General features: G+C 33.0%; 4 protein-coding genes across 5 annotated transcripts; 2 read left to right on the top strand and 2 right to left on the bottom strand.

Moving 5' to 3' along the window:
- Positions 1–1,052: 1,052 nt before the first annotated feature.
- LOC107920338 (glycosyltransferase-like KOBITO 1) lies at positions 1,053–6,379 on the bottom strand. Its single transcript, XM_016850001.2, has 11 exons — positions 5,908–6,379; positions 5,401–5,550; positions 5,202–5,254; positions 4,783–4,891; positions 4,520–4,654; positions 4,333–4,377; positions 4,035–4,222; positions 3,586–3,727; positions 2,523–2,569; positions 2,329–2,416; positions 1,053–1,621 (listed from the first exon to the last, which is right to left on the bottom strand). Exons 1-11 carry the CDS (start codon positions 6,286–6,288, stop codon positions 1,340–1,342), a joined length of 1,620 nt encoding a protein of 539 aa, XP_016705490.2. The 5' UTR covers positions 6,289–6,379; the 3' UTR covers positions 1,053–1,339.
- Positions 6,380–11,406: 5,027 nt separating this feature from the next.
- Positions 11,407–12,120, top strand: LOC107918544 (dirigent protein 22). Its single transcript, XM_016848122.2, has one exon. It carries the CDS (start codon positions 11,445–11,447, stop codon positions 12,003–12,005), a length of 561 nt encoding a protein of 186 aa, XP_016703611.1. The 5' UTR covers positions 11,407–11,444; the 3' UTR covers positions 12,006–12,120.
- On the bottom strand, positions 12,108–13,995 carry LOC107918543 (scarecrow-like protein 3). 2 transcript variants are annotated; one of them, XM_016848121.2, is made up of 2 exons: positions 13,804–13,995; positions 12,108–13,656 (listed from the first exon to the last, which is right to left on the bottom strand). In XM_016848121.2, exon 2 carries the CDS (start codon positions 13,652–13,654, stop codon positions 12,230–12,232), a length of 1,425 nt encoding a protein of 474 aa, XP_016703610.2. In that variant the 5' UTR covers positions 13,655–13,656; positions 13,804–13,995; the 3' UTR covers positions 12,108–12,229. The 2 variants fall into 2 exon arrangements, with proteins under 2 accessions (XP_016703610.2, XP_016703609.2); XM_016848120.2 differs by lacking the exon at positions 13,804–13,995 and having other exon boundaries at positions 12,108–13,663.
- Positions 13,996–21,248: 7,253 nt separating this feature from the next.
- Positions 21,249–23,453, top strand: LOC121225535 (uncharacterized). The gene is made up of 3 exons (XM_041109878.1): positions 21,249–21,693; positions 22,149–22,236; positions 22,980–23,453. The coding sequence occupies exons 1-3, from the start codon at positions 21,365–21,367 to the stop codon at positions 23,271–23,273; spliced, it is 711 nt and encodes a 236-aa protein (XP_040965812.1). The 5' UTR covers positions 21,249–21,364; the 3' UTR covers positions 23,274–23,453.
- The last annotated feature ends 2,721 nt before the right edge of the window (positions 23,454–26,174 follow it).

Below are 26,174 nucleotides of genomic sequence, written 5' to 3'. Positions count from 1 at the left end.
TATATCAAAATTTATGTTAAAAGTATTTTAGAGGTCCTTATGTTATAGGAATTGGATTAATTTAGTTCCTCTATTGTTAAATGAATCAATTTAGTCCTTATACTATTACAAAAAAATTAAATAAGTTCACATTATAACAGATTTAACATTTACCATATAAAAAATATCTTAAAATTTTTTTCTTCAATTACAATTTAATTCCAAACAAAAGACTTCATTTAAAGAACCATAAAAACTTCAGAAATATTAACTCTATGAAACAGAAAATGACATTTTTTATACAATAAATGTTAACTATATTCTAATTTGACATTATTAATTCTTTTTAATAGTATATTGATTAAATTAGTCTATTTAATAGTAGAAGAACTAATTTAATTAGGTCGGAACTCAAGTAAGTTGACCCAAATTTTACTATGTAAAAAAAATGTTTTTTTCTTTTAGTTTATAAGTAGATAGTGTGTTAACAGCTTAATCACACATCATCTCATTAACCAATGTCTGTCTTGTTTAGGATTATGTCGTACCATCACCATCTAATACAAAATTGACTCTTGCAAGACAAGAAATTTTCTTGCTCCATCATTAGATTTGTCACCTTTATCACAAAGCTAAACAAAGCATAATTGTTTTTACACAATGATCCCTTCAACTTGACATGCACTTGACAAAAGTAGAAAAATTCATCAATGCTTGAGAATCGCATTCTTTTAATTGGGCTTAATTCTAAATTATTGTTATGATCATCTTGCATCTCATTCACACCATAAAAAATCATGAAGATGAACATCTTGATCATCAAAATCATCCCAAGAATGGAATATTCACTCATTATGTTTGAATCAAAGTCTGCATCGTTTATTAAAGTATCATCATCTGAGAATCCAAATAAATTATAGTAATCACAGTTTAAAATGTTTTGAAGTTCAAAGAATAATCACAGTTTTGGGATGTCTGGTGCAATTAACTTTTTATTATAATTTCAAGTATTGGTTATAATTTTATAAATTATAATGAGTCATTGTTATAATTTCATGACCATGACTCAAGTCTTAAGAAGCTGAAATCTATTTATATATATTATTATAAATGACTTGTAATTCTGTAGTATCAGTCAAAACAACAATATCATGAATTACAGTATATTTTGCTACCAATTCTCGCTTCAAACATTCAATGGCAGAGCAGAAATCTGTAGAACTATAACTATACACAACAAACAAGACATTGCGTACCTGCTCTTTTGCTTGTGTCAGTGATTCCTTGCGTTTGAAGCAAAAGATATAATAAACCGTCCAAAGGAAGAGATTGTAAAGAGGCATCGAAATCAGCCACTCCATCATTGCTCGAAGGTCGTCATTGTCCATGCAGGGGGTGACAATGGCGGAACAGCTGCTGCTTCATCAGCTGCATTAGTTTCAACTTCCAGCACCTTCCTAGCAGATGTTTGTTGCTGTCTGCTTCTACCAATCTTTCTTGAAGTGTGAGTCGTGGGGGAAACGACTCTTGATGAGTTACTACTATCAATGGATGCTAAAAACTTGTCCTTTGAAATAGTAGTGGGGGCGTTAGCAATAACAGAGCTGAAGACACCGGACTCTCTTAGCCCCTGGATTATGGCCTGAGATAGCAAGAGAGCATTAATAGGAAGAGAAGAGGAACAGCCAGGGATGGGAAATTTGAAAACATAATCAAAGAGCAAAAACAAATTGAAAACATATTTTGAACTGTAAAGAGAATCTGAAGATCGTAAATTCCACACAGTTCCTAGACAATTAATGGTGAAAGTATTTGACAGGTCCCTCTATTATAGGGACTGGTTCAAATTAGTCCCTATACTTTTAAATGGATCAATTTAGTCCTGTACTAAGAATCAAATAAAGCCAAATTTTAGCAGATTTCAACATTTACTGTTTAAAAAATGTCATTTACTATTTAACAGAGTCAATATTTTTGAAGCTTTTATAGTTAAGCAAATGAAATATTTTATTTGGAGTTCAACTGCAAATGGAAAAAAAAAGTTCATGTCATTTTCAAAACAATAAATGGTAATTCTGTTAAAATTTGGACTTATTTGATTCTTTTTACTAGGACAAGAACTAAATTGATCCATTTAAATAGAGACTACTTTGAACTAGTTCCTATAATAGAGAGACCTGATACATACTTTCGCCAACAATTAATCCACTCAAGTAGCTAAATAGACAAGTTCCTAGTCTCACAACGCATACATCATTTCAAACTGAAATCTACATATGAATGCTTATAAAGGCAGTTTTGGTTTCATGTCATATATAATTTTCACAAATGTCGAATAATTGGCCTTACCATTGGAGCATATATGCGAGTTAAAATCCCCTTTCTCAAGAGTTTAAGCCTTAGGTCTTTGTCACCCCACACGACACGTTCACGATACCTACAATAACCAAAGCCAATATATTTCAACATCAGCACATCCACACACCATATACAAGTCGAAAAGGACAATTAAAAAGAAAAAGACCCTCAATTGGATCATATACCAGTTAAGCATCTCTTCCTCTGTTTGTGTTGAAGCAATTATAAATGCCTGCAACAAATAACACTAACATTAGATAATCAAATAACAGTTAGAAGGAATTGATATCCAAAACAAGCAATAATACCAAGCACGATTATACATCAGAAGAGCAGTCTAACCATATAATGACATAAACCACAAATTCACCCCAAAACATCTGGTCCATGCTGGTAAAAGTACCATGGAGGCCTTTGTACTAGGAGTTGGGTAAATTAGTCCCTGTACATTAGATCAAAGAGCAAATTGATCCTCCTTTTAACAATTTCATCCATTTTTACTGTTAAAAATTGGTCACTGTATGTCAGAATGAGGTACATGTGGCACGTCACGTGTAACTGTCTAGTTATTCTGTCAGCAATGACAATTTTTAACAGAAAAAATGGTTGAAATTTTTAACAAAAATGACTAGTTTGCTCTTCGTTCTAACGTACAGGGGCTAATTTGCCCATTTTTTAAGTCAAAGCGGCAAAATGCAATCTGACTCCTAATACAAGGGCTTCCATGGTTCTTTTACCAGTCCATGCTCTAAGAACAAGGGAAAAAAGGAAACAACTGGGCAACTCAGGATTCCATTAAATCAAGAACCAAAATGGTGCTCACTCAAGTCATATAATGCTAACTACTTGGCTGTCCACTACCTCAGAGGAACATTACCATAACAGATGCATCAAAATATTGCCTTATGAATCGCTTGGGACCCTATCAAGCATCACTCCTAATATTGCTCCCCGTTTTATCAATGTTAATTATTAAACTGATCTTCAATGCTTCTAGCAACCTAGATCCATGTCTATAATAGTCTTTCCTTTTATTTTAGGCTCTCCAAATTTCTCAAAGAAGAAAACAAATATGGATATCATGACCAAAAGTTCTTATTTCAATGGTAAACATCTAGTTCATATGTCCTGAGGCTTACTGCATTTCCCATATTCTAATACTTGCCACAACTCATAAATAGCAGTAGTAAAGCTATCAAGAGTGTATATATACAAAAATACAAAAATAATAGAAGGTACCAAACTTACAGCTCTATCAAATTCCAACATGAAGCATCTCTTGACATCATCCTTGGTAGGCTTGCAGCCACACCGGTCACGTCTAGATGTAAGGTCCGAAAATTTGGCATATGTGTAGTGTAGAACAGCAGCCTCCTCCAATTTGATTTCACTTGAAGGAAAAAATAGTTATGTTCAGAGCCATTTGTATGCACACCGAAAATTATACAAATATAAGCAGTTACATTCTCACAAGTTACACAGTTTCAATTAAGATATGCTTATCCATGATAAGATGCCAACATAAAAATGCTCTCATTGCCAATGAACAAGCTGGCCCCATCCCCCAACACCAAGGCCCCAAACACTACCTTCCCCATCCTTCATGCTATATGCAAGTATAAGAATTTATGAGATATGTGCATTTTTGGTCAGGTTATCTGACCATGATTTTCTCAGAGTACAGAGAGTCATCATACTTTGGGGTTTTCATATAATTGTGCCATCTGTGAGCACCATTTGGACGAAGATGATCCTGAATGCGGGCAGCTGCTTTCCCATTCCCATAAGTCAAGAAATAATTTGGATTACCACGAGTTGATTCTTTATACATGCCAAAGTATGTGTCCTTTGGTAGATGGTCATAGTTCTTCTTGAACATTGACACCTGTTGTATGAAAAGAAACGTAAGCCACTTATGAAACTCCAAATCTTAACTTCAGCCATTCAATTTACTGAACTAATGAAAACAACAAAAGAGGACAAGTGACAATTTACCTCAGTAAAAGGATCCTTGATATCATCTCGTTCAACGCTGCTCTCCTAAACAAAAAGAAAGAAAAATTCCACTATCAAACATCAGAGACCAGCAATCTAAATGAAAAACAAGATATCAAATCATAACCGCCAGTTCCAAGCTCCCTTATTGATAACTTTTCTCATTAATCTATATACTGCCACTTACATAGTTAGGAAATATGACCATATCAACATTGCTAGGTACATTAAGTAGCAACTGCCTCAAAGAATATTCACTTGCACCAGCTGGGTGTATTAGCTCATCAGTATCAAGATGCAGTATCCACTCCATTCCAGCATCCTTATATTTCAGAAAGCAAAAGGGAAAGAACTTATCAGAATAAGCTCAAGAGCCGAGACTACTGTGCTAATAATTACAATCAACAAAACATTTCCATTCATGGAAATAGAATTGTTCATAGAGCATACCCTTGCCATGACAATGGCCATTTCCATATTGAGAGACTGCTTCACAAATAGTTCATAATTGCAAGGCTTGTAAAAGAAACTCGACAACCATGTTTCATTCCAGATCCGGCTGATAACCACAGAAAAATGGAAAAGAATAAAATCAAGTAAACAAACTCTGATGGTAAAATAAAGAACAGAGAAAGGGAATTGTCCCTAGAGAAATGGAAAAGAAACAGAATGAAGTAAACACAAATGCATGCACAAAAATATAATGAAAGAAAGTATCAAATAAAGTCAAAACAAAGACAATTTATTAGCAGCAACCTCCACATTATAGCTAACAGGAAGAAATATTGAGACAAGACAACCATGCTCTCACTTAAGCTTTAGAATCTATGAGATGTATTTCAGTCATAGAAGGGAAAAAGCTAATTGACCTTTTAGCCTGCTGCTCCTCAAGCTCTTTTGTTCTGTATACAACTTTTACTCCCTGAAGGGTAAAATCATAACACATTCTATAAGCAATTCAGACCAACAACAACCACTGCTAAATCAAGTGGAATAGTTCTACTTATATATGAAAAAAAAAGCAGAGTAAAACTAATTCAGAGGAGGCCAAAGACTTTGTAAACTCACGGGAAGAGACTCCAAAACTTTAGAAACATTAGGAGAAGCAGCATGCCCTTCCACAAAGAGGAAAAAGTTTGTGACACCAAGAACTCTATGATAAAACATCCATGGTAAAATCTGCTCCAAGCCAGCTGATGTACTTGTTGTAATACAAATCTGCCATTTCAAAAGCAAAATTGCTGAGTCTCATAAACAATCACTTCAGTTGCCTATAGAGGAAAAATCAGCTAAAAGAAACAAGGTATGGACTTGATTTAGGTCTTCCAAACATAATGAATCTATGGGTAAAAACAATACTATTGTTTTGATCTAAAGTCCAGAAAACGGTACGGATCTAATCCCATATAACAAGATCTCAAGCTGAAACTACAGCAGTTAAGCAATATCCATCAAATATTAATTACCAGAACCAAGATAACATTTTGACTTTTTTTGTAAAAAAAAGTACAGCCAACAAAATAGATCACCATAAAAGCAAAGTTCAGATCATCCACAAAAAGGGGGGAGGGTTACCTTTGGCTTTAAATTAGCTTCAAAACCAAATTTCCAGTCCCCATAGTAAGGGAGAGAATGAGAAGAGGTACGACCGAGATTGATGCAATCCGAAGAAGAATGCGATTTGGGAGAGAGAGATGAGAAAGTCTCCATGCCAGGGAAGATCTCGTGGTGGGACCCACGTGGTGCCCATCGGGAATAGGCGGCGGATGTGGCGATGGTGGGATCGGATACACCCCCTCCGCGCCACTGGAGGACGAAAGCTAAGGCAGCTAAAGAGAGAGGGAGGAGTGTTAAGAGGAGCAGGAGCTTAGAGACGAAGGATTGGGAGGAAGAGGAGGAAGCTGCCGTGGCGGACAGCAGCGGAGTAGAGCGGTGGTGATGGTGGTGGCTGGGCATTGTGATGGTTATGGTGGAGACAGTAACAAATGAAGAGGGAGATCAAGGAAAGGACTTTTCACGTGTAAAATAAAATCAAAAAATTTCCAAATATAATTTTTTTTTCAAATTAATTTCCAAATATTTTTATTAAAAAAAGGGTAAATTAATTAATATATATTAAATGAAAGAGTAAAATAGTTTTTCTATTAAAATTTCTATCAATTTTTAGCGATAATGCTAAACGTGATTAAGGAAACAATCCGATAATAACACGTGGTGTGTCAAGTGTACCATCAGCAATTATTAAAAAAAATAAAAATACTAAAAGTAAATATTTAACTTTTTTAATAATTATTTGATTTATAAAAATATTAAAAATTAATAAAATAGGACCTGTCTACTTGATTAATTAAAAATATCAACTCGATTAAGTAGATACATATGTGTACATGTAACATCTACTTCTATATCATCATGATATATAGTAGATATGAATGAATTTTTTAATAAAATGAAAAATTTGCTCTTTGATCTAACACATAAGGATTAATTTGCTCATTCTTTGAATAGATTCGTACTACAGGAGCTTCCACAATACTTTTACCTCAGATTTCCCAATTTCGATTGAATCAATTATTATAGCCAAATCGGTTATTTAGTTTATTAAATGCATAATGATTTATTTGGCCCTCAAACTTTACAAAAAATGTTATTTTAGCCAACAATGTAAATTTTTCTTTACATCTTTTAATCCTCAAACTTGCGTTATTTGTCAAATTACCTAAAAATGAAAAAGATAAATTAGTTTTCCCATAAAAACTCAAGTTTTTCTTATAAAAATCCAAGTAATTTCATGTAAAATCCTAGGTTTTTCCCCTTCTCTTTTCTTGAGAAAAAAAAACTAAAATTAATTACGTATAATGATATAATATCATGTATATCCAAATAATTATAATAATAATCAAATCATTAAAATATATTGAAAACTATAATATTTTAAAAAATATTAATAAAATCCTTAATCTATGAAATTTATATTTTTGAGAAGTTATTTTTCAGAATACGTTTTTTTAGAAGGTTAACTCCATTTTCATGTAGAGATGAAATAAAAAAAATTTTACTTAAGAAGTAAAGATAAAATTATGGAATTTTGTAGAGGCCAAAGCTAAAAGCTTTGAATGGGCCAAAGTTAAAAAGGATTAGATTGTATTATTAATTTTTTGGAGGGGCCAAAAGTAATTTTTTTCCATTCAATTAAGAACTAAAGGCTCAATTGGAATGATTTAATATTTGAGAGGGTTCAAGAGATATTTTTCCCATTTACCAAAGAGGGCCAAGGCCCAAGGCCCTTGCCTCCTAATTATGCCTTGTATTCATGGGTGCCGAGTTCTGAAAGATTTACTGCATCGTTAAATTTTTTGTCCCGTTGAAATTAAGGTATTTATTTTTGAAATCAGATCCAAATAAGGAGATGTTACGTAGAATGCAATGACATTGGAATATTCTCTTGTGTCTAAATTTCGCGGTAATATGAGAATAAATCTACTTGATGATAGAATTATTCATCAATATGTGGGTGAACTCCAAAATCATTGACAATACCCTCGTAACCCTCAGTTACGACCTATTTCTCTTTGTTACTCATAAATAAAAAAACAACAAAGAGAGAGGGTGTGCAAGCCCAATCCTCTTGGAAAGGCCATACTTGGTGGGGTTGGAGGAGCTAGTGCTTCCGTATGAGAAACCAAGGGAAATTCTTCCCTTTGATCCCTTTTTCCACCACTAGAGAAATGCCTTCTCCTCTTATTAACCTCGGATTGTAGCCTCTCAGCATGAGCAACCAAAACATCTTTAAAACTGTGTTCTCTAGGACAACACTCGGTTTACAACCGCCAAGAAGCAAGCACTCTCTAAAGGCAAAACAATACTTTCAGTAAAAAGAGTAACAAATTCAAGAACATAATGTCAGCAACGATTGGGCAAACTGTCACAAACTTACCAGGGTATTCCTTTAAAGCCTCATTTGAGCCACCTTATTCACCAACAATTGAAGGTCTAGAGATTTACGCTAAGCTTACATGACATTCTATTGGGACTTCCCTGAACATCATCCTAGCTAAAGGATTCTTACAACATATCAATCATCCATTTATGGGACTAGGCCACAATGGCAAATCAGAATGTTCCTTATAGTAGGGCAAATCATTTGGTAGTACGCCATTCAGACTTCTCTTTCATAGCAGAACCTTAAAAACTGATTTACTATTAGTAGCTCATCAATTCGTAAAGCTTATCCATACCTATTTTGCTCAAATTACTTAACACCCTTAACATCCATAGCAAGAGCATAAGCATAGCGCTTAGAAGAAAGGAGCATCCAGGTTGTGGGAAACGAAAACTCATCTTCTATCTTGACTCGAGCCAAATGGCGAAGCCACACCACCTTGTGTAACAAATTGACACATCCCTCAATTCAAACCTCCCTTAGCTTTTCTTGTCATTCTATTCCTAAAGTCTAAGTGACAAGGCCCTTACACGATAACACCCAAAGCAGCCCCAAGTCTCTCCAACGATCGAGCTTAGATGATCGATCACTACAATTACTCTGAATGAACTTCACCAGATACCTAAAAAAACCTTACCAATGGCTCTCAGCACTATCATTACTTCCATTGCCAAATCCTACAGACTAATAATTAAGGGTTTTTTCGACCATGTGTCTGTCCTTGATGTTCGGGTACAAAGGACCATAATATGCCAACCTCTTGAAGAACATTTTCAAACTAAAATCTAAAAAACTGTTCTATGCTATAATTATGCCTGATTCATTCATATTGTAGCACCTAATTACAATATAATCATACAAAAGTTGAATAACAACAACATTTTGATTGTTACATTAAAACTTAATAATATTAAACATGATACATTTATAAAACATACGCACATAGAAGAACACATATAAAGGTGTGTTGAAATTTATATGTAAAACCAAGTATACTAAAATATTAGGACAGCACATACATGATTATGAGCAAAAGCAAACTTGTGCAGCCAACTCGGAAACGTGGGAGAAAAGTAAAGGAAAGCTGCTGTGGATTGGTGACAGTGTGAGGCCGTTGTTTGTAAAGGAAGCAAGCGTGCTTTGGAAAGGCTGTGTATGTGCATACATGATTACTAGCCTTTCACTATGAAGAAACAAAAAGTAGAAAATTATATAACACATAAAAGTTTACAAGTAATTAAATTAACATCAAATATGGGTTAAATGCTTGAATTTTACACATTTTTTTATATTGGGGTTTGAATTTGGTTTTAGTTTAAGTTAAGCTTTAAACTTGGTAATTGTTCTTATATTGGGGTCTAGACTAGGTAATTGTTTCCACATGGGGCTTGAACCTTTTTTTTGTCCAAATTAGGCCTAGAATTTGACAATTACTCTCATATTAGGGCATGAACGTGATAATTGTTCTCACATTAAAGCCTGAACTTTAGGATTTTTAAGGATTAACCTAGACAAAAAAGTTCAAGCTCTAATGTGGAAAAAATTGTTAAGTTCAAAGCAAACTTAGATAATAAAAAAAATCCAGACCCTAATGTGGGAATAATTGCTAAATTTAGAGATTAATTTAGATAAAAAAAATTGAACCCGAAAAGTGATTGAACCGTAAATTTAAATTATATATGAAATAATATGCTAGAAAGCTCCGTATTTGATTGAAGCGAAACAATTCAGTTCATTCCATACATAATTTCTTATATGATTGTTTAATTAAGATCAAGTACATCTTTCTTGATGTTAGGTCAAATTCTGCATAAGGTAATTTAATTTGATTATTTTAGTTATTATATTTTTAAAAATTTGAAATTTCAGCTTTGATACAAACGGTAAAAGTTAAATTTAACGGGTCAAATCTTGTTATTTTTAAAAGGTATAATGACTTATTTTATCTTCTAACTTTATAAATAATAGTCATTTTAGCCCTCCATTTAATTTTCCGCCTTTTTTAGCCCTTAAATTTACATTTTTTGTCAAATCACCCCAAAATAAATACACATTTTAATGCTTTTTTAACTTTGTTGGTGTTGCATACACATGGATAACACGTCAGTATTTAATTAATTTTTAAAAATTTAAAAGTTCAAAAAATTTATAAAAACTATTTTTAAAAATGAAAAATCATTAACATTATTAAAAAATATAAAACATATTTTTAAAATTAAAAAAAATAATTAAATGTCAAAATGTCATCTATGTGGCAATCAACGTGTATATCACGTTAACAAAATTAACAAATGTTAACTTATCCATCCATTTTTGGGTGATTTGACAAAAAATGCAAGTTCAAGGGTTAAAAGGAGGGCTAAAATAACTTTTTTGTAAAGTTGGGGGCCAAAAAAGTCATTATGCCTTTTTAAAATTTTATATTGCAAACATTTTTTCATATATTTAATGTAAGGTATAAAGATTATAAATGATAAAATTCAAGAAAATGAACTAAATCCACAACTTACGTTGTTAGCATAGTACGAGACTAATAGTGAATGATTAAAACATGTCATAAATCCCTATACTCTTCAAAAATTTGAAATTTAATACATCTACTTTTTATTTTCAAGAGAATTTAGTCCCTTTACTTTTCAGATTTTAAACTTTTTTTTGTTAAATTTAGGTTCGCCATTTTTTTAGTTACATGGCTATCAAGGTTTTTTTTTTCTTTTCAAAATGTCACCCCAATAAATTTAACGGAAAAAATAACAGTATTAACAATTAGACTTGATTTTGAAATCTAAAAAGTAAAGTGATTAAATTATTGGAAATAAAAGTACATGGACTAAATTATAAATTTTCAAAGAGTATAAGAACTTATGACATATTTTAACCAAGTAGAATATAACCTAAAAGATTCAATTGCTACCATTTTTGTTAAGATTAAAATTTCAAATTTAAGAAAGAATAGGATTAAACGGACCAAATTAGAGTACATGAACCAAATCCGCTACTTAAAAATAATACAAGGACTAATAATAGAAATTGACCTTTGCATTATTTTGCTTCTTTTTGTGCTTAATTTTCCCAAAATAGGAAAAGAAACACAAGTTTTCATTACCTTATAAATACCCACTTTGGGAAGCTAATCACTATTCCATTGCAGCTGAAATCTGATCCAAAAATGGCTTCCTTTGCTTCTCAAACTTTCCTCATCATCTTCACCCTCTTCTCACCTTTCTTCATTACAATCAATGGAGAATTCTCGATTCAATCCATTGTAACATCCACAAAACGCATGGAGAAAATGACCCATCTCCATTTCTATTTCCATGACACTATAAGTGGCAAACACCCAACAGCCATGCAAATCATCAAGCCACATAACAGGTCAGCAGGTGGTTTATTTGGTATCACTTTCATGGCAGATGATCCATTGACTGAAAAACCCAAGTCGAGTTCGAAACTCGTTGGGAGAGCTCAAGGGATTTACGCTTTCGCTTCTCAACATGATGTCGGATTGCTTATGGTCATGAATTTCGCTTTCTTTGAAGGAACTTACAATGGGAGTGCACTTAGCATCCTTGGAAGGAATGAAATTTTTCATGATGTTAGGGAAATGCCGGTTGTCGGAGGTACTGGAATTTTCCGGTTTGCTCGAGGCTATGCTTTGGCTAAAACAGTTTGGTCTAACCAGAAAGGAGACGCTATAGTTGAATATAATGTTTCTGTTGTACACTATTGAATAATTTATGCTATAGGTGCTTGTGAAATAGATGTCTACTTGTTTCACGGACCGAGACTTTAATGTTACAACTTTATCTGTCAAGGAAATGAGACTTATATATGCTTGAACTTTAGTGGAACTTTTCATAAGAAGACTATGAGATTACAGAGAAAGAAAAAACATGAAATTGTTTACAGAAACAAGCGCGCGCACACACAAAAATGGGTAAAAAGCTAAAAATATTAATCATAAGGCCTAAACCTCCATGCTGAAATTGAATATAGAGGTCTTTCTTGCCAACAAATAACCAAACATCCATTCTCTTCTTTGATTTTATAACCATCATAATTATTGGTCTGCAACAATCTACCTGCCTGCAGCATGCCATGGTAGCTTAAAGGTACTCTACCGAAACCGGCCAACTCAAGTCTCAGAATCCATTTCTCGAGCTTCTCGTGTCTCTCCTTTCTCTCGACACCTTCACAAGCTATAATATTCTTGATTTCCTCTCCGAAAAGCATCTTCTCGACCTTTTTTCGTTCTAACGGTGCTCTTGATACCGTGGACTCTAAGCAATCGAAGAGGGCAGCATAGAAATTCAATGCTTCCATTACCCTCTCCATTAAAGTAGAGCCACTATTGTTGGATTCCTGCTCGGTTATGACTATAAGTTTTGGTGACAACGCACGAAGAGCGGTTAGAAAGCTCCCCATTTTCGGTGCTGGTGCTAGAGAGAGCGGGGACAACGGTGATGGTGATGCCAAGTCTGAACTGGGGCTATATGCATGGACCGGCTCTTTCTTAAGCCATTCACCTAAAGTACGTTGGTTCATCTGCAAGACTCTGTGTGACCGATCGGTCTTAGACATGGATGGAGAGTTAACTTTCCATTTATGCATCTCATCATCCGTAACCAAGAGTGAATGAAGCTGAAGGACGGAACTAACCGCAAGAGCTTCACCGGTCTTAACACGCAAACTTTCGAGATCAAGATTCTCTAACTTACAAACAACCGGATTAAACTGAAACGGAATGTCCCATTTTTGGGCTTCTTCGGTCAATCGACGTGCCATATGATCTAACACTTCTTTTTGTTCATGCAGACCTGTAATTCTCAAATGAGGTGGCCCTTCTGGTCTAGCATTAAAAGTTTGAAAAAGATTAATCCATTGTGCAGGCTCAAAGCAATTAAAATCAATAATATGCACCATTTTCTCCCCTTCCATAGCTTCTACAATAGCTTGATTTGTGATAACATATGCAAGCTTCAAAAAAGGACATAACTCAAAGAACAGTTTCTGAACATGAATTTCCTCCGATACTAATGAGATTTTAGTCGAATTCAACGCTTTGCAAAGACCCGGCCATGCTTTAAGCATCCTATAAGCAAGTGCTTCATTGAAGTAAGCAGCAATTCTCTGCATCGTATCTCCATCAGTCGAGGCAAGATGGGATATTTGTTCTAACCCGATATTCGCATTCTCGAGACTACCGGCAGCGACGTGGTTCGCACACGAGACGAGAAGATGGATCAAATATAAACCCCTTTCTTCTGATTTGAGCTCCCTCAGCCATGGAAATGGGGATCCTAAACCAGGTGAAAATGACATCCAAGGGATGAACTGTAAGGGTGACGAAGTTACAAAAGATTGTCCCTCTGGAACCATTCCTGCCATTTTCAACAATTAAACTAAGCTTATATCTAAACAATTTTGATCCCAAATCAATCAATTCAAACTTGAAATTTGCAGAAACAGTACTAAATTAAGCAGGAATATATATATATGGGGAACTCTGAGAGAGGGAATTAAATTACCTGAGGAAAAGAAGTGCTCAAAAGGAGGAATGGATTAAAACTGGGAAATGGGTGTTGAAATTCATGAAAATCTTTGAAGACCCTTTTAAGGAAATTTGGAGAACAAGACCATTGAAACGTAGAACAGTTTGGTTACTAAAAAGGCAAGGGGGTTTGGTTTAGTGGTGTAAGGTTTTAGTTGGAGAATGAGTCAGTTGGATTTAAAGCTATTTGTCTTGAAGGACTTTTTCACGACTTCTTTGGCCACACCCACAAGAGGCTGTTTTTGTCTTCATTGTTTTTGTTTGTCTTTTTTGGAGGGTTCAAAAGAAAATGGAATTTCTTGGAACACATACTAAATCATTAAGATAATCTCCCCCCTCTCTCTTATTTAAATTATGCCATAAATTGCATATTTAGTCTTTATATTTTAATTTAGACAATTTTAGTTTTTTCACTTTTTCGAATTTTGAAATTACGGTCATGACTAAATGGTAGTTGTTAAATTCATTGACTTTTGTCATTTTCAAATTTTAATGTGTCACATATATTATTACATGTGTAATGTCGTGTTAGCCTATTTTTTTACATATTACAAAAAAAAAGTTAGTTAATGGATTTAGTTGTTGTTTGTATCAAAACTGAAATTTTGAAATTCATATAAGGAGCAAGAATGATCCGATTGGAAAACATGGACTAAATATACAACTTTACGCATAGTGTAAGATTAATAGCAGAATTCAAAATTCAAAAAGTACAAGGGCTAAAATTGATCAAATTAGAGTATAGGAACTAAACCCATTACTTACGCATAGTTTAAGGACTAATGTCATTATTTAACCCAAAAATAAAAATAAAATACACGAATATATCAAAATTTATATAAAATAAAAATGATTAATATATTACTATTTATATAAATACAAAATATTTTAAACATAGAATGAATCTTCTTACTAACCCTGTTTTCAGAATCAGATACGATCAAGATATTGGCCTAGAATCAGTCCCTAAATTGGGTTACAAAAACTAATTGAACTGGTTTTTTCTATTTTTAATATATTTTAAAATAAAAACTTTTGTGGTATTTAATAATTTATTCAATTGAACCAAATAACTAATCAAACTGATTGAATAAATTAAACCAAAATTCGATAATCTGATGGACCAGTCGAATTCTGAAAACCTCACAAGTTGCTTTGTTTTTGTAAAGATGTGAGGTGGATAGAGGATTAAAAGGGGGCCAAAAATGGTATCATACTCAAACACAACACAAATCCAAACATGCCCTACCAAAACAAAACAACAACCTTAGTTGTTGCTTAGTGGGTGATAGTGGGAAATGCAAAGCCCTTGTCCAAATCTACATGTGCCTCCAAATCAACTCTATTTGTTCTCTTTTCCAAACCCAAAAGCTTAGCAATATCCACTTGGGGCTTTTTCTTCTTGCATTAAGACAAAGAGACACGCAAGTTCTAAGAAAAGCCAAAAAAACCCAAAAAGCATATTTTTAAAATTTTAATTAATTTAAGGATGGTGTTGGTCTTTGGGGTTTGTGTTGGAATATCTTTGCATTATTCCTTGTTATCTTCAAAAAAGAAAGAAAGAAAAAAGGTAATAAAATTGTTGGTTTAGAATGTAATAAAGGATACAAATTATGCCACATAATCATGGCTTAGTGATTTACCACATCATGTACTTAGATTAGCTCAATCTTCTTAGTGGACAATGTGATGCCCACTTTCCTTTATTTTATTTCTTCTCATTTTGTTCTTATTCTTTTTGTCCTTTGTTTTTATGGTCTTAGCTGTGGCGGTTGTGGTAGTGGCCAGCAATTTTATGTCTTTGCTCTTTTCAACTTGGGAGAGCTTTTTCGGTTTAAACTGATTAAACTAACTAATTTGTTTTAGGACCAGTTTAGTTTAGCGTTGTTTCTCAAAAATATTTTTGAATAAAAGTTAAAATTTTTGGCTTTTGCTTTTCTTAAAAGTACATTTGAAAAGCTCAAAAGAATTTTTTGTCCCAAAAGTGATTCTGAGAAGCAATGCTAAATTGACCCTTAATCGATTTTAGTTTAGGTAATTCGGATGGTTTTTAGGTTTTGGGTTTTGTTTTATTAGTTATTTCGGTCGATTATTAGTTTTTGAATTTTCAAATTAATCTGACTAAAAGATCAACTTAATTTAATTTTTTTAATTATTTAAAATATATTTAAAATAACCCAATTAAGTAGGTTAATCAGTTGAATTGACCAACCAAAAGTTGATTTGGTTACTTCGGTTGGATTGGTTTATGTAATTTATGGTTAGTTAAGTCGGTTTGATAAAAAAATCCAATTACAAATAACCCAATAAGGTCAGTTCACCGATTGCACTGATCGACTTAAAGTTGGTTCAGTTACATCGGTTCTTGAGCTCTAATTTGATCGGGTCGATTTTTGTAGATTATGATCAATTAAGTTTGAAAAAACTGACCGAACAGACCAAAAAAATCAGATGCTCTCCCCAATATACATTCTTTGGATAGACTTTTTGACACTCAATACAATGGGTTAAAACAACACCATTTGGTACTTAAGTTTGGCTTCAATCTTTAATTTAGTACTTGAATGTTTTTTTGTCTCGATTCAGTACCTGAAGGTACTAAATTTGACTTCAATGTTTAATTTGGTTTCCAATCCAAATGACATCATGTGGCCAAATGAATGTTTGGCATGTATACTCTAACGAAAAAAAATATAGGTACTTAACAGAGACAAAAAAAAAAGCTTAGGTATCAAATTGAACAATAAAGTCAAACTCAAGTACTTAATTGGGACAAAATGATACTCAAGAATCAACTTGAACAAACTTAGGTACCAAATAGTATATTAACCCTTTATAAATATACAATTGTATTCATATTGATTTTACACATGAAAAAAAAATCGATTTTTAAATAGTATTTATTACATTGTATAAACTATTAATTTTCGATTAAATTAATTTAATATGCATTTAAGTATAAGTGGTAATTTCTTCTCTCTTTTTTTGTATTTTTTAGTTCTTATATTTTTTAAAATTTACCGAACGATAATTGTTAAATTCATTTAGGTAAGTTCTGTTATTTTCAAAATCTAATGCGGCAAAAATATTATCATATGTGCAATGTCATGCCAGCTTGTTATTTTCATTACTCACTAAAAATTTAATTAATAAATTAACAATTGTCATTTGCATTAAGATTTGCATTAAGACTTAAATTTCAAAATTCGAAAAATATAAAAACTTAAAATAATCTATTTAGAGAATATGGACTAAATCTGATTTTTTTTCTTTAATATTTTATGAATACAGAATCAGATTTCAAACATTAATATATGTATTCCCCTTCTTCCTCGTATGTATTTTGGTTTGTATTCTTATGGGAGTAGGAGGGGAGTAGTTAGAATCAAACAAAACCACATTATATCCAATGTAGAAAAAACATGAAATGATGGATGTTTTCAAGGTTTAGATATCATCTAATCTTTGAAAGAGAAAACTTATGCTACACACACTTTATATATATATATATATATATTACATATGTCTTCATCTGTTCCACATTAAAAAAATTAATTTTGTTCGAGTTGATTTTCAAAGCTTTTACGCAAGTTTTATTGTTCTCACTTCACTTTACGTTATTTTTAGTTTTTCTTTTTAAGAAATATGCGGAAACATTTCATTTTTTTAAATTTTCATTTAAAATTTAGATATATAAAATGTTGATTTGACATTTTCGGTTTTATATATATACATATGCATTATAACATGTATCTTAATTGGAAAGAAAAACAAAAATGTCATTTTGGACGATAAAAATATTAGCTTATTGTCTTGAATGGGCAATCGATTTTTACGATGTAATTTATGTGGGGATGCTTTCAAGACTCTACATTTTGTACTTTTTGGGGCTAAGCATCCTTTCAATGGTGTTTTCTTCGATAAGTTATAACTTGGAATATAACAAAAGTTTCCTCTAAAATTCAGTTCAACTCCACCATATTTTATTAGCTTTACATGTTGATAGTGATATAAATTTTAGCCATGTGGGGTGGTGGTTGCTCATTGTCTAATTATAAGGTCGGAGGTTCAATTTTCACCCATGAGAATGGAACACAATTTATGACCAATCATTTATCTCTTCAAAAAGCACCTGTGACGAGGGGATTAGCCACTACTAACGGTGGCGAATACTCTGATTTTGACAAAAAAAGTGATATTTCATAATAAAATTTACATTTTAAAAAATACTAATATTTTTAAATAAAAAAGGAGTAGATAGTATTCTAATGAAAAGTTACATAAGTAATAATAACTAGAAACTCTATCACATGCATATGCACATGAAAATAATGTATTTAGAATAATATGTATACTTAAAAATAATATATAATAAATAGTAAAACATATGGTGTTTCATTTGACTTATGGTTTGTGTGGGGATGCTTTTAAGGGTGTCTTGTTTTGAGAATGTTTCTCTATTGGGTATGTGTTTATGCTATTGGATTCAAGCATGATTTTTCCTTTAATTTTGTTAGTTATTTTTTGTAAATTTACTGAAGTTTTTTTTAGTTATAAATATTTTGATAATTTTTTTAATTGATTAAACTTTACATTTTAAATCAGAATAAATTTAAAGACAACTCACATATAACTTACGCAAAATGTAATCCAACCTAAAACATTAACATCCCAAGACCTCAACTTTTGCTTAATATTGTCAAAATCTAAATTGCAAGGAGAATGTTACATAATAATGTGAGCAAAAAGAAAATTTATGTTAAAATTATACCAATCTATATATAATATGAGTACTTTTTTACGAATATAGTATTGAAGATTGGGATGGAGAATGATGGGATTTAAACCACCAATATGAGCACTTTCTCAAAAGGGTGATAATTAGAATTTTGAAAATCGGACTCGGTTAAATAAAATATGTTTAAAAAATTCAGTTCAATTGATTTAATTGTCTAGTTCAACAGGTGTTTTAATTGATTTAACTGGTTTGTACTGGTACCCAAATCAATCAGTTTAATATTTTTTTCTGAACTAATATTCCAATCAGTTTTCAATCTAGCCAGTCCAATCAATCTGATTGGTCCGATTAAAACAACCATGGAGATAATTTTGTTCAAGAGACTAGAGTTTTGCCAACAATTTAATAGGAAAGGCAATGACTTCCCCAGCATTCACTCTTTGGTTGATGTGGGCATAAACCCTTCAAAATAAGTCCAATTCTAAGTGATAAAAAGAGGGTATGCAATGAAATTCATGTTAGGGTTAAAGTGACCCTCTTATGAAAATGGTGTAATCTTTGGTTTTGGGCCACCCCATAACCACTGTCAAACTTCAATTGATGAGCACATAACACAACAAAACAAAATACATTTATAATTTCAAGAATTTTAGCCACACATTAATTACAAATTAAATGTTCATATAATAGACATATTTAAGAATTCTTTATTTTCAAAAATGAAAAATGAAAAATCACCAACTCTTTAGCAAAACTACTGTTTGGTTTATAAGTACAATATATATACAAATATGCATGTTGGTGTATATTTTAAATGTAGAATTAAATTATTATAACACAAATAAATTGTAAATTAATTAACAGTACTAAAACTCACATATGCCATAACTCATGGAGATATTTGGAAACCCACATATTTAATTGCATATGGTGAATCTCAAACTTGAATATTCAATACAGGAAAGCTCCACCTTTAATAACTTGTCCTAAAAAAACTACCCAAATAGATCATAATTATAGTTTTATCTAGGGGTATTCATGGGTCAGGTTGGTTCGGGTTTGGGTCGGGTTTAATCATGATATTAACACTTTATATTTACCCAAGCTCAATTCGACAAAAAATATGGGCATAAAATTTTGTCCAAGCCCATCTGTATTTGTAAATAACTAACCTAAGTTTATTTTAGGCCCATCCGTATTATTTTTAAAAATATATTTCTTTTAATATTTAATAATTTAATACATATGAATTTTTTTTATTGTTTACATTGAACTGGTATTATATGAGAAGAGATTATATGAAACTGTGAATTTTTTAAATTATTTTTTAGCATTTTCAATTGGATTTGAATTTTTTCAAGAGAAAAGAGCTAAAAATTAAGAAGAAAAATCTGATTTGTTATCCGCCTATTGGAAAGAGATAAAAATGATGTGGAATCACAGTTTCATACAATCCTTTCTCAGTATTATATATTATTATAAATTTAAAACATAGCAACAGTTGAGGTCGATCTCAAACCTTGAATGTTCAAGATTGAGCTTGCCTCATATTTTAAACAAGCTTAATTTTTTGCCCAAACCTATTTTTTTAACTTTATTTTCGTTCAAACCCTCTAAAATTCTGAATAGTCTTTTGACCTGAACAAGTAACATTACCCATGAAGAATTCTAGTTTTATCCGATATGTAACAAAAAGTTACCTATTTTACTTCTTAAAATCTACCCATTCTCTACTAAAAGCTATTGACATAGAAAGTTTAAAAAAATCATTATATTCCATTTTCCTAGAAAAACAATTTATTTAATTTCTTAAAATAATGCAATCTCTTGCCATAGTATTTTCAGCTCAACATTACAAAAGTCAATGAGTTCTACGTAAATCTAGAATGGAAACAAAGGTTACAAACAAGGAAAATTAAACCATATAAGGAATAGGATCTAAAAGGAAATTATATAAAAGAATAGGATCTAAATGTAAATTATACAAGGAATAGTTTGGCCAAAAAAAAGAAGGAAAATCATAAAAGGAATATTAGGACAACAAAACAAGTGACAGTTAACGAAAGCCTCCTCTTTAGTATCAACGTAACAATGTTTCTGTCATGAAACCTATTTCTTCCCTGCACGTAAAAATATGCTCCTCGCAGATGCCTAATATTGTCTTGTCTCATAAATAAAAGGAATATTGTTAAATTTAGCTTTTAATTTTATATTTTATCATTTTGATCCTTATTTTTCTTTTGAGTTAAATTTAACTATTAATTTTTTAAAAAGAGTTGAATCGCTTTTTTAAATGGAAATACAGTCTAAAAGTTATTTTTAATAATGTTTGTAAGGTAATTCACATGGCAGTTCACGTGTACTTTATTCTAACGTGACACTAATTGTGTTATATGCTATGTCATTAAATAATTTAAAAATTATAGAAAATTTTGAAAAAAAAAACATGAAATACAGGTGGATTACCATGTGAGCTGGCATGTTTAAAAATTTTAACGTTTTAACCAGTATTTTCGTTAAAAATAGAGCAATTTGACTCTTTTTTAAAGGTTGATGGTCAAATTCAACTCTTTCTAAAAGGTTGAGGACCAAATTTAACTAAAAAAATGAATAAGGATCAAATTGAAAAAAATATAAATATTAAGTATCTTTTCCATCCAAATTTCCAAACCTCTCCAATGACAATAACAAAGCAAGAAAATTGAGATAATCAACAATAAAGCAACCCCAAAGTCTTATAATTAATCTTTTTTAATTTGTCTACCTTACTATCACCAAAATTGCACCATTTCTTCTCCCAATGGAACAACGTGCAACAACACATCATGTAAACAAACTATCCTTTATCCTACTCATACTTTCCCTTGCTTTCCCTTCCTCTTCGTTCGAATTGCGGCCATCGGTGGCCGATTCCACCTTCCTTCACCGCAACGACACCGCGATATCTGATTTTCGTGTGCTAAACCGAAGAGCTTTGTTTCAATGCCCTGATCTTAACCCTTATCTCCAAATCAACGTTACCACCCAAGGTGACCTCTCTGATGAACAGTTCATCACTGTGAATGTTAGTGGGGTTTTGGTACCTTCGGATGGTGATTGGGTTGCTATGGTCTCACCTTCATTTTCAAAGTAATTTTACACTTTTCCATTGTCTTCCCAAATTTCAATCTTTTTTTTTTCTTTTTGAAGTCTCATGTTTTGCTCATGTGTATATGGTAAAAGTATCATGGAGGTCATTGTCCTAAGAGTCAAATTGCATTTTGTCTTCTCTACCCAAAAAATAGATAAATTAGTCCTTATACATTAGACCAAAGAGCAAATTGGTCCTTGTGTTAAATTCCATCCATTTCTACTGTTAAAAACCAGTCCCTGTATGTCACGTGTAACTATTTAATTATTCTGTCAGCTAAAAAATATTTTTAATAGTAGAAATAGATAAAATTTTTAATAAGAATGATCAGTTTGCTCTTTGATCGAACATATAGAGACTAATTTACCCACTTTTTGAATAAAAGGAACAAAATACAATCTGATTTATAGTATAAAAATCTCTATAATACTTTTACCGGTGTGTATATATATAGTGTGACTACTTGTCTTGGAAGTGAGGCTTATTATTTACAAACTGGTGACACAAGTATTCTTCCTCTTCTCTGCCACTATCCTGTCAAGGTATTTCTGCTCATCATTTGTTTATATTATTCATATGTGTGAATGCATGGTTGTAAAAGTTGTACTGAATTGTCTGATTGAATCTATTGAAAATAATTAAAAACTCGAAAAATCATGTTTTTTTATTCATTGAGGATTTTTTAACAAAAAAATTTGGGTTATTTTATTATGATTTGGTTCATTTATTCTTATATTTTTGTAACTATATTTTTTATGAAAATACTTCTTTAGTTTTTGAGCAATTTAATTCTTCTTAATTTTAGAAATGAGCAATTAAGGGTAATTCATCATGGTTTAGCTTTTTTCTTCTCAATTGTACATAATTTTATTGGTGCAATAATAAATTTAGTCCTCGAGGTTTATATATTCTATGTAAATGTTGACAAAATATGTAAATTTTGTGAGTTAATTTTGTTAAATCAGGATCAAATTGGTAGAATATGTAAATATAGTGAGCTAAATTTATTAAATCAAGATAAAATTGACAGAATGAGTAAACTTTGATGACTAAATTTGTTATTATACTAATAAAAGATATGTACCATTGACAAAAATATTAATGTGTAATTGCTCACTTTCGAAATTGATAGGGTTCTAATTATTATTCATTAATATTTAAATTTCTTTTTAAATGATTGAACCGCCTAGGGTTTCGATTTTTTTTTTTCAAAATCGTAAATATATTAGACAACTATATTGTAAACGTAAGAAAAAGATGCAGTTGGAAATTGTGGTTGGTGCAGGCAAAGTATGTGACCAGTGATCCGAGCTACCTAAGTTGTGAGAGCCAAAAATGCCAGAAATATGGTAATAACGGCGACTGCGAGGTTAGGACTTGCGCTGGCTCCTTGTCTTTCCATGTCGTTAACATTAGGACCAACATCGACTTCGTGTTCTTCGCCGGCGGGTTCAGCACGCCTTGCATTTTGACAAAAACCGACGTGCCGTTGAAATTTTCAAATCCCAATTCACCCCTGCATGGACATCTCTCCAGCATAGATTCCACTGCCACATCGGTATGGAAAAGAAAATTTTAATTCCTTCACTTTGTATAATAAGCAGGGTGCAAACCTAAAATTTTTCTTAGAAGGAGCTGAAAATTAATTATTAATTTTTGAGAAGTCAAAACATAATTTTATTATTTTTAAAGGGTTAAAAGAATTCCTTTTTCCTTTCTGAGGGATCAAAATATAATTTCACCATATATTAATTTATAATTTTATTATTTACGAGGGGATTAAAATAGTAAAATTTCATTTTTGAGAGAGTCAAGGCCCCTGTCTTCCCTTAAATATGCCACTTAATATAAGATGAGTATTTATATATATATATATATATGTTAAGAAATGGCTTAAAATTGGTAGTGGATTGTTGTTGTTGGTAGTGGGTTGTTGGTGGTAGTGGATTAGTGGATGGTTGTTGGTGTCCATTTTCAACCACAAATCTTTGCCAAAGTTTTGGACAATTATGTCCTTGAACTCTCTTATAAATAGAGAGGTTCATTAGCCATATTCATCATCCCAAACCAAGAGAGAGCAAAGCTTGTTCTTTGAAAGCTAGGATTTTAGCTTTCGGGTTTTCTATAGGGGTTGAGAGTTGTGAGGTTCTCGGGTTGTGTCTTGAGTGTAAAACACTTGTAATCTTCATCTTGTTATAGTGAAATTTCTTTTCGCCTCTGCCCGTGGACGTAGGCATTAAAGCCGAACCACGTAAATCCTTGTGTTCACTTTATTTTTCGTTCCGGTCAATTTACTTGTAGTCATATCGGAGTTCTCGAATCGATCCTTTCCGCAACAAATTGGTATCAGAGCGTAGTTGAAGGAGTGATAATATTTTCTGAATTGCCCTGTGACTGCAGCTTTGTCTGATCTTTCACATCAGGAAGAAAATATTATCATTCATTCAAAGGTTCCAAATTATGGCTACAAGTGTTTCATCGACTAAGTATGATGTCGAGAAATTTACCGGGAAAAATAGTTTCAGTTTATGGCGCATCAAGATGCGGGCAGTGCTGGTTCAACAAGGATTGCTAAAAGCATTGTCTGGTAAAGATAAATTACCAAGCACGCTTTCGGAAGAGCAAAAGGATGACATGCTAGAAAGAGCACATAGTGCTATTCTGCTATGTCTAGGAGATGAAGTGCTACGAGAAGTAGCGGATGAGAAAACCGCGTCCGGTTTGTGGCTCCGGTTAGAGAGCAAGTACATGACGAAGTCATTGACGAACCGGCTCTACCTCAAGCAAAGACTCTATGCCCTGAAGATGGAGGAAGGTACACCTGTTTCCCAGCACCTGGATAAATTCAATTCCATTATCATGGATTTGAATAATATCGATAACAAAATCGATGATGAGGACCAAGCAATAATTGTTTTGTGTTCTTTGCCTCCCTCGTATGAGAATTTTGTTGATACAATGATGTACGGTCGTGATGACCTGACTCTAGAGGAGGTGAAAAATGCCTTAAGTTCCAGTGAGTTGAGGAAGAAAATCACTGGTAAGGTGGTCGAAAACAATGAAGGCGAAGGCTTGGTTGCTCGAGGAAGATCCAAGGCAAAGGGTGGAAGTTCAAGTAAAAGCCATCCTAGATCGCAGTCCAAGAAGAGAATACAGTGCTACTACTGTAAGAAGTACGGGCACATGAAGGTAGATTGTCCGAAAAGGAAGGAGAAATCAGAATCACAGGAGCAACAAAATGATCGTGCGAATGTAGCTGATGCAGATTCTTCAAGTGATGCCGAGATCGTTCTTGCAGTATCCGACTCTTACGCTGGTGGGAGATGGATTCTTGATACGGGAGCTACATTTCATATAAGTACTTCGAAAGATGCATTCTCAACATACGAGAAGCATTCTGGTTCAGTACTAATGGGAAATGACCACGCATGTCAAGTCATGGGGATTGCACAGTTCGTATAAAGATGTTTGACGGTATTGTTAGAACTCTAACTGATGTTCGGCACATTCCAGAAATGAAGAAAAATTTGATCTCTTTGAGTACGTTGGACAAGAAAGGCTTTCGGTACTCTGCTGAAGGTGGAGTTCTCAAGGTATTCTCGGGTGCTTGACTGTGATACGTGGTAATTTGGAGCGGGGCCTTTACTTCCTCGATGGTTCCTCGGTTACAGGTGTTGCGGGAGTGTCATCATCAGATGATCTAGATTCTGACACCACGAAGTTATGGCATATGCGGCTCGGGCATATGAGCGAGAGAGGCTTATCGGTGCTAAGCAAACGAGGATTATTGTCTGGGCAGTGTACAGGAAAGTTGAATTTCTGTGAGCACTGCGTCTTCGGTAAGCAGACTCGGGTAAAGTTCAGCACTGGGATTCACAAGACAAAAGGCACAGTGGATTACTTCCATTCTGACCTTTGGGGCCTTCTCCGACAATTTCTAAAGGTGGTTACAGATATCTGCTTACCTTTATCGATGATTACTCGAGAAAGGTTTGGGTGTATTTTCTGAAGAGCAAGTATGAGGTTCTCATCAACTTCAAGCAATTTAAAGCTTTGATCGAAAATCAAACAGGAAAGAAGATCAAGCGATTCCGGACGGATAATGGCTTGGAGTTTTGCTCAGGTGAATTCAATGAGTTCTGCAAAAATGAAGGAATAGTGAGACACCGCACTGTTCGTCGAACACCACAACAAAATGGAGTTGCAGAACGCATGAATAGAACTCTCTTGGAGCGAGCTCGTTGCATGCGATCAAATGCTGGGCTCGGTGAAGAATTTTGGGCTGAAGCTGTTAATACTGCTTGTTATTTGGTTAACAGATCTCCGTCAACAGCTATTGAGCTGAAGACTCCTGAGGAAGTATGGTCTGGTTCTCCTGCTGATTACTCTGGTTTAAGAGTGTTTGGCTGCCCTGCGTATGCTCATGTAAATGAGGGAAACTCAAACCGAGGGCGAAGAAATGCATATTCTGATACGGCCA

Source organism: Gossypium hirsutum, chromosome D13 (genome assembly GCF_007990345.1).
Source record: "Gossypium hirsutum isolate 1008001.06 chromosome D13, Gossypium_hirsutum_v2.1, whole genome shotgun sequence".
NCBI classification, from domain to species: domain Eukaryota; kingdom Viridiplantae; phylum Streptophyta; class Magnoliopsida; order Malvales; family Malvaceae; genus Gossypium; species Gossypium hirsutum.
This window is presented reverse-complemented; position numbering and strand designations above follow the sequence as displayed.